Source organism: Bombus impatiens, unplaced genomic scaffold, assembly GCF_000188095.3.
Source record: "Bombus impatiens unplaced genomic scaffold, BIMP_2.2 scf_1080, whole genome shotgun sequence".
Classification (NCBI taxonomy): domain Eukaryota; kingdom Metazoa; phylum Arthropoda; class Insecta; order Hymenoptera; family Apidae; genus Bombus; species Bombus impatiens.
The window spans coordinates 91436-109084 of record NT_177499.1 but is presented as its reverse complement, the minus strand read 5'-3'; the positions used below and the strand labels follow the sequence as shown (position 1 = coordinate 109084).

At 39.8% G+C, this 17649-nt stretch overlaps 1 protein-coding gene across 5 annotated transcripts in view; it reads left to right on the top strand.

Annotated features, from left to right (window-relative positions):
- LOC100749379 (mediator of RNA polymerase II transcription subunit 12-like) overlaps positions 1–17649 on the top strand; it is a 392105-nt gene that overhangs the window by 372818 nt on the left and 1638 nt on the right. For 4 of the 5 annotated variants that reach the window (XM_012391556.1, XM_012391557.1, XM_012391553.1 and 1 more), the window contains 3 exons: positions 9504–9665; positions 15863–15904; positions 16609–17649. In XM_012391556.1, coding sequence (XP_012246979.1) covers positions 9504–9665; positions 15863–15904; positions 16609–17649 — 1245 coding nt within the window. Of the gene's footprint in view, positions 179–9503; positions 9666–15862; positions 15905–16608 lie in introns of all 5 variants that reach the window. The other variant, XM_033323627.1, reaches the window with a different exon arrangement.

Here is a 17649-nt window from a genome sequence, read left to right as displayed (position 1 = left end):
GACGGAGTGCCGGTTTGCGCACCCCCTCGAGACGGTGCAGGCGAACGAGGACGGCTCTGTGACGGTCTGCATGGACGCTGTCAAGGGCCGATGCAATCGGGACCCCTGCCGCTATTTCCACCCCCCTCTGCACCTTCAAGCCCACATTAAGGCCGCACAATCTCGGGCTAGCATTGCGGTAATGCATTCTCTCTCTCTCTCTCTTTCTCTCTCTTTCTTTCTCTCTCTCTCTCTCTCTCTCTCTCTCTGTCTGTCTGTCTTTGCCTCTTTCTCTCTTCGTTTCTATTAATCTTTCTGTCATCGCTAATTTTCTCTTTTCCGTCGTTTGTTTCTAATTTTCTTTCATCCGTCATTCTATCTGTTTCTAGTAATTTTCCTCCTTTACATTCCCGTAAACCTTCGTTTACTTTTATCATCATTTCCGGATACCTCTTTGTCTTCCGTTTTGGTTTTCAATTCCACCTTGACCCCTTTTACTTACACCTCTGTGACTTGGCATTCGAATCACTGAGAACGTTCCGATATACCAAGACTTTGGTTTCTTTCCTTTAATCCGTCTACATGGGGAGGAAACCTTTTCAACCTAATATCCGATAAGCCTCCCTAGTTGGTTCGAGATCCCTTTGAATCTTTGTCCCCGTAGCACCCGCCACCTCCGCGATGACCAGGCGACAAAAGCCTCGCTGTCGTCATTAAACGAATGAGTCAGACAGATACGGAGCAGACGGGTGGATAAAGAATCGACGGAGGAGACGACTACTGTAGTGGCAGAAACGTCTCCCAGGAGTCGCGGTTTCTCTAACGCGAAACTAATCGCGATCCTGTCTCCATTTTTGCCCGTCCTATTAACGAATCGTTCCTAAAGTGAATTTTTTAAACGAATCCCTCTGTCAGGCTACCTATTCACGTTGACACTCGCGCGACGGTTGCTAGGAGAATTACGTAAAAAGTCACTATCCTTCTAAGCTATATTTTCGAGACTTGTACTTTTGAGACGCACAATCGTACTTCGATGAGATTAATTTTGGCAAAAGAACTCGAAGAAAAGTCACGAAGCTCGTCGTTTCGATGGGTTTGATGGTTTTGATAAAAAATTACAAAAAGTATCTTGTTGCGAAATCGAAATGATCCGAATGGATGGATCGAAGATCGCGCGAGTGTTAACGGATCCGATCGATTCTCTCTTCCATGATTCACACTCTTTCTTTACTCTAACTCTCTTCTCGCCTCTCTGTTTCTCTTTCTTTCAGTTCCATGTGGCGTGTGCTTCATGTGCGGATGTCTTGTACACGTGTCTTTTTTTTATTATTTTTGTCTCTCTTCGTCCTCGCTGGAAACTGGTTATCAGCCGGTCTGCTGTTGTCTGTTTGAATCTGGGCTGAGCTTCGCGAAAAAGATGCGGTGGTGGTGAAAGTCTGGCCGTTACGTGTGTATATACGTGGCTTTAATTGGCACGCCTACCGACGGGGAGAATCGTTTTGCATGCGGACAATCGAAATTTCCGATCGTGTCAAACGAAAGATATTGTTTCGAAATTTTCAATCTCCGGGCGACTTAACCTTTTCGTTGCATAATTCATTGTCAAGTGAATGTCAATGTTCGAAGAAAAAGAACGTTGTTCGATTCTCAACCTAAATACATGGTGTCTCGTTCGAGTTGAACGAGTCAACTTATTCTCGATACGATGTAAACTCGTCTCAGTCGTATTTTCTTTTTTTTGTCTTTCTTATATTTTCAATCTAGATAAGATGCCCTGTGTATCGTTGCTTCGTTGTCGATTCCTCTCGGCGAAGGAAAATAAATTTTTATCGCGCGCAAGCTAAAGCAGTAGAGTCCTGTGACGAATCTCGTATACAGCGGTGTTCGGCTGTAATTGAACGTAAAGGTTGACGTTGACCGGTGATGAAACGAAATGAAAACGAAAAGACGGAAGGAAATATTCTTTCGATTTGTTACACCACGTACCGTTCGTCTAACGATCGAAAGGCAACTGTACAGAGGTGTTTTGAACGGAGCCCTGGAGGGCGGGAAAAACGGAAGTTACGTCGTTGTCAAAGAACAAAAGACTCGAAGTGCACGCATATCCTACTTGTCCGAACATCGAACCCTTCTTCCCTCTTCTATCTCTTTTCCCCATACTTCTCTCTTTATCTCTCTTTATCTCTATCTATTCTCTGTTTTCGATCTTTCACGTGTACTGTCATCCTCTTTCAGTTTCCTGGGTTTGCGTCAAAAGGAGCTTTCGTTGCTGCGCTGCTTTTCGCCAATCTACGTCGAGTATATACATCGGGCTTCCCCCTTGAACGCAGTAGTCCCTCTTACGTACTCTTATATATACGCCACTACACACGTATCGAACTCTCTATCTACCTATCCATCTATCTATACCCATATATATACGTATTATTACAACGATACGTATATATATAGATATATTCCTCTGTGTATAGCACTGTCGCACGCGAGACAGATTACCGAACCACAAGTAAAATTGGCCAATAGTTGCGCAGTGCTCGAATTAACGCGATAACCGTATCGAGCATTTCGTGGCGAACATTCCGCATTGTCGTTCTCAAAAACTACAACTTACATCGATCGACGATACTATTTCTCGACCGAGCAATCACGAACGTAAAGGAGCAAGAAAGCAGAAACGAAACGTCAAACTCGATACGGTTATCGTCGAAATGTATATTATATTAGTTTCTCTCATATTGTACACCCGTTACTCCTCCTCGATGTCTTTATTTTCTATTTCTTCCGTTCTCCAATTCACTCGTTCACGGTCTATATATCTCTCCTCCACTTTTCTTTCTACCTCCGATTATTCTCTTTTCCCTTCGTTCTTTTCTTTTTTGTTCTCTCGCGTTTTCTCACTCCGATTCACGCTGTCCTATCGATCATACACCGGTCCTACGTTCTTTCCACCTCATTGTTTGTCGCTTTTGTGTTCGTCCAATTTTCTATACGTTATTCCTTGTATGATGTTCAAGCCGTTCTCGTAGCGTGTAGTGAGTAGTACACGAGGCAGAATTCTTGTTTAACATCACCAAAAACACCACTGTTCTATTTCTCTCTTTCTAGCAGCCTATCGCAGCTATCCAGGTGCAAAGAACTAGTTGCAATACACCAATCACCTGTTTCGGTGCCTAGGTCGCAATAAGTACAAGATGTTTCCGCAGCCACACGTGACCGCTCCATTTCTATCTATTCTAACATAATGCATTGTCTTTTACGATTGTTACGTATACGATTCTTCTTTTGATCGATTATTTCCATCCACAGTAGATATGTTAGCTCAGAATGTCATACTAATAAGCACTATAATTATTACGATAGCTCCCTGACGTGTGATTACGCTCGACCAAAATTTCAACCAGCAAACGTCGAAATGGAGCGTGATCACGATTCTTGTAAATAAGAAGTAGTAGTTAAAGTGACATGTCTTTCATGAATGACACGTACACCACTCTGCTGACAAGCTGTGCTGCACGAACCCCGGCTATCAACCCTCGCTGCTGTTTTGCTGCCCCACACAAAAACGCTACACTGAGAATCGTCGAGCCTAAAAAAAAAAAAAAAAAAAAAAAAAAAAAATAGAAATTTTTTACAAAATGTACAGTAACTGTATAAAAGTAAAAGATAAAGATATAGGCACGTACGTAAAAGCAAAATATAGAATATACGAATTTGCAATAGGTCTGAAAGTCTCAAACTCGATCATTTGGGTTTGTTGGGAGGTGTGTGTGGGCCAAGGCGAAAGGGAGTGTGTTTCTCGGATCTTCTGTCTTCGTTCACGTTTGCACTCGACCGACTTCGTAGATTACCTTCGCGTTCGTGTAATTACAAATGAAACAAACTAGATCGTTAGTGGAACGTTGCTCGGCCGACTCGTCGAAACTCAGCATCTTCCCTCGACTATTTTGCGAAAATTGAAAATTCTACGATTACCTCGATGTAATTTCACCATTAAAAATAAATATTTCTGACGTTCGTCCTGGTCTACGGGCGAAAAAAAAAAAAAAAAAAAAAAAAAAAATAGAAATTTTTTACAAAATGTACAGTAACTGTATAAAAGTAAAAGATAAAGATATAGGCACGTACGTAAAAGCAAAATATAGAATATACGAATTTGCAATAGGTCTGAAAGTCTCAAACTCGATCATTTGGGTTTGTTGGGAGGTGTGTGTGGGCCAAGGCGAAAGGGAGTGTGTTTCTCGGATCTTCTGTCTTCGTTCACGTTTGCACTCGACCGACTTCGTAGATTACCTTCGCGTTCGTGTAATTACAAATGAAACAAACTAGATCGTTAGTGGAACGTTGCTCGGCCGACTCGTCGAAACTCAGCATCTTCCCTCGACTATTTTGCGAAAATTGAAAATTCTACGATTACCTCGATGTAATTTCACCATTAAAAATAAATATTTCTGACGTTCGTCCTGGTCTACGGGCGCGAATTTCCCGACAAATTCAACAATTTTCGATAGTTTTATCGATAATATCGTACAAGTCGAGGGACGGTCAACGAAAAGATAATATCCACGACGTACACTGGCGAAAAATCATGAAATCGTGGTCAAATTCGCCTTTCTTTTTAACGCGATAGTACGATAAAAATTTCGATAAAAACGCGTTTACAGAATGAAAGATACGTGCTAACGCGATCGAAACCAAGATCGCTGTTAGAGAAATCTTTGATCTCGAATTCGCAAAAATTCGCCTGGGTGCGTCGGTTGATTCGAGAGACGGAGGAGGGGGAGAGGGATAAATAGTAAGTTCGTTTAAGAGAAAGCAAGTAAGCTGGAGATAGCAAAATGGGAAAGCGCATACGTGTCTCGAACGACGGTCGAAGAAGAGATATTTTTCTGTCCGATCGTTCGCGAATTTGTTTTCCGGGGACTAAAATTGTCCACGGGCCGAAAGACAGAGAATGAACGCAGATAAAAAAGAAGTAGTGAGGGAAAAGTCAGAAAAACTGGCAAAGACAAAAGAGGAGAAAGAACGTGAAAAAGGAAAAAGATGAAAGAAAAAAGAACGATAAAAAGAGAAACGAGAGAATGCGAGAAAGACATTTTCAGCAACGTCGCGCGGAAGACCTGCAGCCACACCCGGAACACAATGGAAGAAAAGTCTCACGTGGATGATTGCGGCAGACCAGCTTGTTGGCAGGGAAGTCTCATTCTCTAAAAGTGGTTTTCAATTTCCCAAGGGTGCATACCGCGTACCTACGGAGTAAGGAAAATTTTGTTCGAAAATTTGCCTCGAGCTTGTATACCGATGTATGCACGCCATTTTGACCAGCAATTTGAAATTTGGAATTTCACCAAGATGGCGAAATTTCGTATTAATACCTCTGCATCTCCGAATCTCTCTTCCGTTAACGTGGTCTTCTTTTTTCGTAATTGGGGAAACACGTGCAACGTCGTACGATTAAGGATTCCAGATTTATAAAGCGTTAAGATTCGAAGGTTTATAAAATAAAATCAAAATGCTCGAAAACGGAATAATTTCGACGATGTCCAGAAAGCGATATATTTGTAGAGTACATTTGTAGAGTTACAATTTAACAAGAGAAATGACGTTGATAATTTGACGTAACGTGGAATTATCGTTCGACTTTATAACAGCTTGAAACCTTTATGACTCGTGTAGGATATTGCATAGATTTCCCCTGAAGTAGCAAAATATGAAACGGAGTAAAAATTAATTGCAAACGCTTGACTGTTCCAATTAGAATTACGACTGAAAAAGCCAATGGCGTTCGGTCGGCGAGGCAAATTTGTCAAATAAACCGATTTAATAGCCAGCTCCTTTGATTCGTCAATTTGTTTCGAGTATTCATTCTCTCGCTCTATGCCGATCGATTCCATTAGATCGATTAATCCGGAGTTCTCACAGGCGTATCATCATCCACACGTTCGACAACCGCCAAACATCGTCTAATCAAATCTAATGCACTCTGTTCGAAATGCACTCTTCGGAATTGCTATGCCACGATCTCTGAATGTTTGTCACATTATACGACACGAAACATGTCCTCTTGATATCTGATACCACCTACAGAAAAGAGAGTACGGATCGGTCGCGAGGCTACGATGTACGTACGTAGGAATACGGTGGTCCAGCCGATAGTAAGAATTTTTATCCAGCATTTCGATTCGTACATACAAAATGTTACACACGATATGCACGCACATGTGACACGCACCTACACGTACTTACATTCGCCTACACATTTTGATACATTTCGCTAAAACGACGCCATCTACGAAGAAGGGATGCCAGCGACGAAACCAGCGGACGTCGAAACAATGCCAACCGGAGGCCTGTGCAGCGTGATATAATTAATTAAACGTTATATGTCTTTTAATGAATTTTCCAGGGATTAACAAAACGTTTCTAAGGAGACGCCTTCTTCTTTTCAGTTCGTTCCCTTTCTCTTGTTTTATCTATCCTCTGTCGAGTATCGATATATTCTATTATACGTATAAAAGGCAAACTGATTGACTCGAGAAGAATCAATTTATCTCGCAAATGTTTGAAAAATCGAGCGATAACCGAGCGTGAAGTTGATCAGTTTGCCACGTGCCTGAAACACGTATCCAATTCGTATTTTTCTTATTTCTTCCATCGAAATTCTTTGTCTTTCGATGGGCAAAGAAAGAAAAAGAACTGGACACAACGGAGGATGAAACGAGAGGATATCACGGCGAAACTAATAAATTTCGACAGATAGCTGACCGATTATTGCAGGTGTTGCCGGAGTCAGAAACGCCAGTCGATATCCCGATGGACGATCAAATGGAATTCTCCGGTTATATTCTTTCGTCTTTTGCTCCCCGTATTTCACATCGCTTCTCTATATATCTCATTTTTACCTTCCCCGACTCCTCGTCCATCTTCTGTTCTCTGGATACTTTATTTTCAATTATCAGAACACGCCAATTTCTTCCATTTTAGACGTCTGATCGGGGTACACACGGACGTTCATTGCCATTATTTCGCAGATCTTTGCCGACGAGCAGCCGACGCACGCCTATCGGTTCTATTATCGATCCGACGAATCTCTGATACTATTTGTTGTTACTGTTAATACGATTATCGCACATTGTCCATTTTGAAAATGTTGATTGTCTTTCTTTTAGGATCACGCCCTTTTGCCATATGTTTTCGTTGATCTTCTCGTTTTTTTCTTTTTTCAACGTGTTTCAGCAGGATTCGACCGCTTTTCGGTCCGTGTAAACGCAGTTTCACATGGAAACCGCGCCATCTCGGTTATTTTCTCCGACGAGTTTCTCTTTTTAACTGCGTTTATTGGATCAAAAACGTGGTTGCTCGCGCACAATCGCGACCCGACACTGTTTCTCCACGGGTTTCTCTGCCGGTGGTTCCACGGTGAAAAACGAGATCATGGGAAAGAATGGCCGATCGAATCGCGGAAAGACGGATGCGAGGCAATTACATCAGCCTCGACACCGCGTACCTCGCGAGAGCAACCCGAGAAGCGTGTCGCGTCTGCATGCGTGGCACATTAATTTACGTGTCGTTTTACGTGTGTCGCGCCACAAAACACAGGTGGCTGCGGCTGTATGTGCACAACACATAGTACACGCACGTGTAAAGGAAACTTTGGTTACCCTTTACCGTCTACATGTATCGTATATGTTACGGGACAAGACGCGAAATTTAAACAAATCAAGTTTTAACCAGACGAAATTCGAGCTGTCTAATTAATCCTTGCTAAGTTGTAGATTTACAGCGGAACAAGACGCGTAGTATCGCAGTACGTGGCAATAGAAAAAAAAGAACGTGTCTTGAAATACAGCAGGTATACGGTAGTTAATATTCAGCTTGAAAATAATTAGTAAAACTATTTAGATTCTGTATCTTTAACGATTATGAATAAAACAGACCGTTTTAGATATTTTTACGAAAAAGAAGAACCGTCGAAGATATTGGCATGCACGTTGAATTTGTTCCTGTTGATAACGATAACCCTATACCTACGATTCAAAGGATTTTATTGTTCGCATTTACGCGAATTCTTCGTTAGACGTTTCCCATCTTGTCTAATGAAAATCCGACTTTTACTCGTACGTATCTTATTTCGCGTCTTGTCCGTAACATATATATTTAGTTTTTGGTCGATATAGTTTATTGTAAGTTGTATATAGATATATGCACATAAATAATACGACGAGAATTTATACGTTATATGGGATCTGTTTTAACTTGAACTACTTGGATTTTTTATATATATATATGTATATTATATACGCGATTCTGTCGTTTCTTGCCTTTAGCCTCAACTGGTCTGTTTTTCTTTTTTTGATTTTTATCTTGCCCTCTTCCGCCTGACGATGCTTCTTCATGCTTGCTGACAAAAACCTTCGTACGCTTCGCTACCTGCCAATTAACGCCTGCGAAATTATGCCGACCAAAAACCCTCTGCGCCCGGAATCTCGAACACGGGGACACGAACAAAAATTGGAAATCGAACTGGGGGAAAAAAAAATCTTAAATCACGTACACACGTATATATAACGCCGAATGCAACGATGAAACGGATGGCAAAACGAACTGCGTGTACAACGAACACGACGATAATACCAATAACGATGATTATCGCCAAAATAACGGAAAATAATACCGAATGATTATCGAAACCGCACGATGTTCGTGATCGATACGGAACGTGGAAACATCCCTGACGAATAATCTGCTCGGCGTACCTATGGCAACCTGTCTATGGGGCAAAAAAATGTGTATATATAATGAAATAAAAAAAATATATGTATTCGTATACATTTAATGGGAAAAAATGATGGATTGACGGGAAAATTTGAACGGTCAATCGCACGCACGTACGAACGAAAATACACGCAAAACACGGATACGTTTGTCAAAATCATGTTGTTAAGACAAACAGTAGATTTGGACATTAAATATGTATATTTCTGAAATTAGATAAACACGCGTACCTTTTGTACCTCGGTCGAGTAACGTTCTCCACATATTCATATTAAAGAATAATAAATTGCTAAGGTAACTTTGAATGGTTTTGATCGACCATGACTAACAGAGATTATCGTTAGCTTTCTCCAGTATAAGGGGAAATGATTAAGGCGACGCTGTCGCTAAAGAGGAAATTACTTACGTTGACTGTACAGTATCTCTGTCAAGAAAATGTTCAGTCTTCGGGTTAAACGTTTCCAGAGAAATTAGAGTTTCGATAGAAAGCAAAATCAAGGGTTTCGTCCAAGTTTCGCGATTAACTTGAATCGCTCGCGCTAAAAGGCGTTATGTTTAATGAAGGAAAAATGGGGCAGCTTTAAATTTTTCAAATGCATTTTCTACTTACCGTACTTTAGCAGTAAGATCCTCTGATTAAAATTTTTATCCGTAATGAGTGTTCCAATTCGCAAAGATTAAACTCGGTCGGCTATTAAAAAAAAAAAAAAAAAAAAAAAAAAAAAAAAAAAAAATTGAAAATGAAAACGCAGACGGCGACTATGCCGACGAACGTTGCGGGAATGGGCACGTTGGCTGGCGGAGTGTCAGGAGTGCCGGCAACTGCGGTTCCCGGAGGACTTCAGAGCGCCAGTATAGCAAGCATCGAACTCGGCAAGAAGCGGATGCGCGACTCCAATGATGATCTGCTAATGGTACCACGGCTTATGCATGGAATACACTCTTCTTTTTTTTGTAGCTAAATTCCACGAAATTGGCCCGAACATTTTTACTTTGCTTCTTCTTTACTTTCGATCGTTACTTTATCATTTTGTCCGTGATGTTCCTTTGTGTTCTTCAATGAATGTTTGCTAGGTTACCTGCCGACATTGAAGCGAGGTGAGTAACTATGAATTAGCACCTTACGTAGCTTTATTTTTGGTTTTATGAGAAATTCGTAACAGATATAGATCGATATATATAGATCTGGAAATAGTTCCTTTGGTTTGACAGAATAGCGCCTTAACCTTTTTAGGGATGCATTTTTTTAGATTAAAAACACAGCATATCAAACGACATAAATTCAAACAAAAAATCACATACATACGTGTATATATATATATACATACATCGACGTTATCCCTCAAAAGATTAAGTTTTCTGTTGTTTTATATGCAGGCTATTTTCTAGGACAAACTGTTTGTTTTCAGACCGCGATCATCGTAATAAATAATAAATGTTAGCTGTTGTTAAAACGTTTTATGCTTTTGTATTTGATTCTTTTAAATTTTTTTTTTTACATTAGAGGCTCTACCAATGCTTAAATGTTACTTCTTCGATACGAATATCTCGGAGGCTTTATAACGTAAATATTTTATTAATCCGGATGAAATTTTTTTTCTTGCATTTCTGAAACATGTATTGAAATTCTCAATGTCATTACGATGTCTTCAAAGAAAAGGCATGTTTCTTCTTCGCGTAATCTTAACAGAAGATAAACCGAGATTTGTAAAAGATTCTATAAAAAACATAGTAACAATAATATAGAACAATGAGAAACAAAATTATCGTGTAATATTTTTGTAATTAATAGATGAACTTTTGGTAATAATCCAACTAAAAATTCCATTAATAATTAAAAGATGAAATTAACAGTTTTCACGGAAAACGTATTATTGTAGATAATATCAAATATTTATAAACTATAGTATTTTAGATATATACATATATATTAGTAATTACATATATATGTGTATATAGAGTTAAAAATAATTAATCCTTAATTACCAATGGTGCTAATTTATAGTAATTCACCCTTATGCTACTCAAAACATAAAATTGAGTAAAAGGAAAAGTTTAAACAAATGATACGCATAAATAATAGCGATTTTCCGATATTATATCTGGCAAATTATTGCACTATATATAGGTACAAATATAAATAGGTAGATGGCATTTTAAATGGATTAAAGTTTTGTTATTTTCACATGTTTATATACTTAACCCGCTTGCTGCTACAAGCATTTAATATTTTCTTCTATTACTTCAAAGTAATCTAAATAATTTTTTATTCATACGTTAAAAGAATTGTTTTGAGTAGTATATCTTCTTAATAGCACTAGGAAAATGAAATATTTTTTATCGATAAAAGGAATGATCATACGCAGGGAAGGAAAAAGAAAGAGAATCTATCGCGAACATCATTTTTTATGATCCGATAGTAGATCGTGAAACATATGTAGTTACAATCCTACTCATATATCGCTAGACACTATATAACATAATGTTATGTTTCGACATTAAAATTTTTTATTCAATTATGTCGAAGATTATAAAAATTATAGCAAATCAAAGTTCCAAATTGTAGAAATGGCACGCCATAAGATAACTGTTCAACAATACGTCACAGTAAGATCTTCAAAATTTAAATCAATTTGGTTGTCTTATGATACATACGATTCGTTATTAGGTATCACAATTTCATTTTTTAATTATACAAATTGATTTCTACCTTTTGTAAACGTGCTGGTTGTAAGTGTCTGAGAGATTTATAGATGGTAGTGTAGATTATCGTTTCTGCTTCGATAAAGCTTCCAGACATCCGCAGTCCGCTGAGCAACACTCGCACAGCGTATTCCGGAAACGGAGAGGATAAAATGAAGAAGTTCGGGCTATTTTCCGGAAGTTTCTCGTAGAATGTCATATGTTTAAGTTACGAACATATAATTCATTGCGATTGTGAATACACTGCCGAGCGCGCTTAGAGCTCTAGCTCCTTTCTTCTCATATACATATCATGTATATCTTTTTTCTTCTTTCTTTCTCTACATTTTGCTTTCACCTTCTAACAAGAGGAATATTTGTGCGTGTTTCGGATGTACTCTTCGCAGGGCTTGAAATCCGCGATATTCTACTTGATACTTTTTAATTTCCTCGTACTTTCGACTCTATTTATAATAAATATCGGTTTCAGGCAAATTTAATTGTTAATCACGATCGATGGATAAATATATCAGCTTTATTATAATCGTTATTCGTTAATTGTATCAAATATTCTTCTTTTTTTTCTTATACTTTCAGTTCCTTCGTTTCATTCGAGCTTCTTTACACCCATTATTCGCGTTAATTGCTTATCACACACGGTACCGTATAACTTATTGGTTTTCTTTGTTCTCAAAACTCACTCGCGAATTGAAATTTTCAGACTATTTCTCTCTCTCTCTCTCTCTCTCTCTCTCTCTCTCTCTCTCTGTCCCATCATTTCTACCTTTCTGTCTCTTCTTTTTCATTCTCCTCGTTGGTTTCTTCAGACCGGTTACATACTTACTTTCTACGTTTAATTTCGCTTCGTATTCTGTCGTTCGTTGCAGTGTTGTCCGTATCAGAGCTTACGCCTCGTAATGTATTTATAGATCGCTTGGTTGTTTGTTTCTCGATCATCAACCACGAATCGATACGAGCAGTATGCGAAACGATAGAGAGGAAGAACAAGAAAAGTTAGCTGTTCGCTTTACCAATGAATTTTTTTCAAATTTTCAAATTTAAGAAACGTTCGAAGCTTTAGAAATAGAGGAGGTTCGTGGTTGTTGATAACGTACACGATCGATTTTCATGTAAACTCACTCCCTCTAGCGAAACCTCCACGAAACGAGAGAGGATCCGCGATCGACGAACGATCGTTCGTCCGTGATCGCGATCTGATCGATGGCTATTGCTTCACAGTCTCGAGTCACGCGCGCATTTCCCTTTCATCCATTCGAAATTCAGATTTAACGAGTTCGCTTCGACGAAACACCGTCGATCTATTTTCCATTTCGTGTTCGTGTCAATGTCGTTGGACGATAGAATCGTGCCTCGTTAAAAAAACAGGTCAACGACCATTATCCAAGGCAATTCGAGTGATTTTGAGAATTCATAGGATATATTGATAACGTGCGCGCGTGTTTCGCAGCGAAACATCGTGACGAAATCCTTGAAACTCTAATCTCCGTATCGTCAGCACCTTCATTGTGAATAGAAAATACGAAAGCGTGTAAAATAGAGAAACGTTACGGACGAGATTGATCTCCACTCATACACGGTTTATTACAATACTATGACAGCCGGCTAATTTCGAGCGTAATGTCTGCAATTTAACGAAGAATTATTAACAATTTTTTAAATATAGAGTAGAGAAAAGCTTAGCTAGATAAATAAATATGTACATATGTATACCTATATAATTTACATGCATATGTATATTGTGGACTAGAAGTTAACATTCACATAACGTTGCTGTATATCGCCGATCGTCATAGTACTAGTAAGAAGGAATACGAGTGTATGAGGGTTTCTGGGAAAAGGTGGTACAAGTGACAAGATCTTTAATTCGTGAAAACTACGATAGAGAAATTCGTATCGTTCAGATATAGTTATAAAGGGTCGGAGATTTATCAGAAACTCTCCGCCGTATGTACGATAGTGTCAAATAATACGTATCGTTTCCTTTGCGAAGAAGATGTACTTGTATCATGTTCTCACTGGGCTTCTTATACGATACTTTGACAAACGAGAGATGGTTCTTGGAATATGGATGAACTGTGGCGAAACACGATTGGTACTGCGTTTACGGAGCGTTAGATCTGTGTAAATTCTGAGCTTGCGCCGATGATGCATGTTGTGCTTAAGCGACTACCGAGGTGATGGTGTCAAGCGTCACTCCCTCGACGCTCTGGACGATGACCCGAAATTTTTATCTTTTTTCTATAGAGAACCAAGGATCGCGCGATCGCGCGATCACGCGAAATTTTCTCACTCACTTTTTGTCAGAATATCCATTTCCTCTTTCTTCCTCGTTATTTTCTTCTCTTCTTTTTTACTTAATTTGACACAGAATGTTCCGTAACACGTGTACAATATTTTACAAATTGACTCCACATCTAAAAGTATCTAACGAAAGAAGCTCGTATCACACGTCCTATTTGACCGTTTCTATGAACTTTTTTTCGTTCTTTTTAGATTTTTGATCAAATCTTGAAATATTGCTCACGCGTTATAAGACACCATGTATATATCGATTTCTTTACCGGTCGCCCAGCATTTTCAGGATCACGTCGAAATTGCTAAGAGCACAGTAGATGCTTGACATACACAGGCTAATTTTCTACGCTACTACTTTCTTTTTTTCTTTTCTTTTTTCATTTAGTCTATCTGTGTGTTATCTTTCTTTCGGAATTTTCCTTCTCCGCTTTAGTCCGTCTCCTTCGACGTTTCTTGGTTTTGTCGCGTTATTCGACTTCTTTTTATTTTTTTCATCGGTATTCGATCGAAACTTTAAGCTTCTCTATCTCTAGTTTCAAACCGTACCAAATTTTTGTCGCGTCTCTCTTTACGATATTCGTTTATTTTTCTATTCCCATATTTCCGTCTTTTCTTTGCAGAGAAACTAAATTGTAATAACCAAAAAGGATGGACAGATGTTGTTTCACTTGTATCTTGCACCTGAGCTTGCCACGTGTTTTCCAACTCCTCTCTGTAACTAGCCAAAGAATTCTTTGCGCCACTATTTACATTTTACACACCGAAAATTTGAACTTGTATCTGGTCGATCCGCTGTTTCGTGAGCACCTTTTTTTCTTTTTTAATTCTGTCGCATCGATATATACACGCAATATTTGTACACGTGTGACAGTTCTACTCACACTCGTTCCCGCCTCTATCTCGACAACGAACCTTCTTACCAGCTTCTCAGCTTTTGCATCTGAAACTCTGTGCAGCTTCCTCTATATCTTTCTTCTTCTCTAACTTAACCTTTCGACACTTTTTCTAGAAAACGATAAAAATGAAAGAAAAAACACATTTTTTCCTTTCGTTCCGCTTCTTCTGTCCGCCACTCGATCGATGATCCATCGTATCATCGTGTTTGTATCTGCTCAGAGCTTTTTCTTCGCGAGTCCGTTTCTGTTTATCTTTTTCTCGTTATAACGTTGAGCAATCTTTTCTTATTTTTTTTTTTTTCAGCCAGGAAGCTTTCGATCAAACGATCCCCGATTTTTCGTCCGATCCTTCTTCGTTTAAAGATTTTCCGTCTACGATTACTATATATACAGATACACGGCAGATTATCCAAGGGAACTTCACGAGATCGAAGCAGGATTCGATTTCGATCAAGAGATCGAGGAAAACTCAAATTTCTCTGTTCTCTGTTATCTTTTCTCTATTTCTCTCTGTTTCTCTATCTCTGTCTGTCTATTTATCTCTGTTGCTCCTAGGCTACCTTAAATAGGAAAAAAAAGCGAACAGTATCGTCCGTGTTTGCGTTCGGCGTTATACGTTTTTGTAATGGATCAACTTGACTTTGAATTCAAGCAGGATCAACGATTCTCTCTTTAATTGGCCCCGTGACACGGTGTGTTCCATGTAATAATAACTAACTGGCTGGTCTTTCTGACACGTTTCTTCGATATCGTAGAGGCAGGGATCGTCGAAAACGAAAAGAAACGAATGTCGTTGCGAAATGATAAGCAAAAAGATAGAGCGAAACAGCCGAAACAAAAGAATGAGCAAAAACGAAAGAAAAAAAGAGCAGAACAGAAATGAGAATCTTGCAGTTATACAACAACGATCGTCGTCATTTAGGAACGTCGCCGCAAGCTGCGTCATCGGCACAACTTTTACACACTACTATCACTACTATTTACTACTAACTACTAACTAACTATTATCATTGGTACCGTTACTACCACTATTACTACCCATTTTTTGTCGTGATGTGTTTACCCAACGATTGAATATACATACCTAATTCTATTTCTCTGAAAACCGATACCCCTCTTTTTATGTCTCATCTTCCCACAAAAATCCAATTATACAGACGCAACTCGTACAACCTCTTCCTCGAAATTAGTTGAAACCGATCCTGTCTTTGTTGCAGATGGACATGAAGTCTGTCGGATCGTTCTACTACGAGAACTTTGTAAGTGCAGAATCTAACCACTGAATCATTCAAAAAAAAAAAAAAAAAAAAAAAAGATATAATAATAATAATATAAAATTAACGATAACCATATATTATATGTTATATGTAATTCGTGTAGTACATTTTCCTTTGTTCCGATCTCGTGCTTTTTATGCACATGTACACCATAGATTGTTTCCGCGCGTTTAATGAATCGAGTTAAACGAAAAAGAACGAGAGGAAACGATTTTATGGTACTCTTCCCGCGTTGTGCCGTATATTCTTGCATCCCGTGAAATTTTGTCGAAACTCTTAACCGTATTAACGATAAATATCATTGTCTTCTGTAAGATTTTCGATAATATTTTTTCGTGAATAATAAAACTACACGTATATTTATTTTTTAACGCGAGTTAACGTCCAAGTGTTTCTTGCTGCGACGACATAAAAAATAAACAAATTTACTTAACTCAAGCCACGTTTGTACTTGAAAAAGCAGTTTCGTACGCAAAACGAATCTCGCAGCCTTCCTTAAACGTGAAAAGATAAAGAAAAAAAACGAAAAAAGCAAAAAAAAGAACAACGGGAAGCGAAAAGACCTGAAAAAGACGGCGCGTGTTGCGTTGTTTATCCGGAGGACTCCGCTCGCTAGGCCCACCCCTGCGAACGACGAATCGTTATCCTTACTAATCGCAACCGTTTTCCATGATTCTGTTTTATAGGCCTTCCCAGGAATGGTTCCGTATAAACGACCGGCGGGCGACAAGTCCGGCATGCCGGTCTATCAGCCAACCGGCGCGACGACCTATCAACAGTTAATGCAGCTGCAGCAGCCGTTCGTGCCTGTGTCATGTGAGTACACTGGAACACCACCCCTACCCACTCAAACCTCTAACCAATCGGTCGTGCAACCCCCGAACGTGCAAAGCAACCACCACGCGGTGGTGGTTCAGTCCTCCTCCTCCTCTCAGGGAACCAGTGGCGCCACAGTGAATAACTGCGCCGACGCCAACAATGGCGTGCTGATGGATCCCTGCAACAATCCACCGCCACCACCTCCAACCGCCGACAATAACAGTAACAATAGTAGCGGCAATAACAAGCAGCCGAATGCGACGCAGAATCACGACGCGTCAGAAAACGCGCATAACTCCCCCGAATTGAATCACGCGAGTCCCTCGACCATTTCGCAACAACAACAACAACAACAACAGCAGCAGCAGCAGCAGCAACAACAACAACAACACCAACAGGCACAGCATCAACAGCAACAAGCTCAGCAGCAACACCAGCAGCAGCAGCAACACCAGCACCAACAGCACCAGCAACATCAATTACAACAGCAACAGCAACAGATACAGAACCAATTGGCATTGTCAGCTGCTTCCGTGCAGCCCGCGATGAGTCCATTGACTTCAGTCGCTGGTCTGAGCTCGATGCCAGGCGTGGTTAACATGGCCTCCATGGCCTCCATGACGAACGTACCATCGGTCACGAATATGGTATCGATGCCCAACTACAATGCCTCGAACGTGGCTGGGTTGAACATGCTCAACAGCCTCGGCATGGCTTCCGGATTGCCTACGCACCTTGATCCTGCCGCTCTCGCGAAAGAGGTCGCCCAGAAGAATTACGCGAAAGCCATTAAGCTGTCTCAGGCGTCGCAATCTTACGGTATTAATCAGCTTACCGCCCTGAATTATACCGGTGTAGCTTTGAACAAACAAGCTCTGGTGAATCCAGCCGCGGCAGCTGGAGGTGCA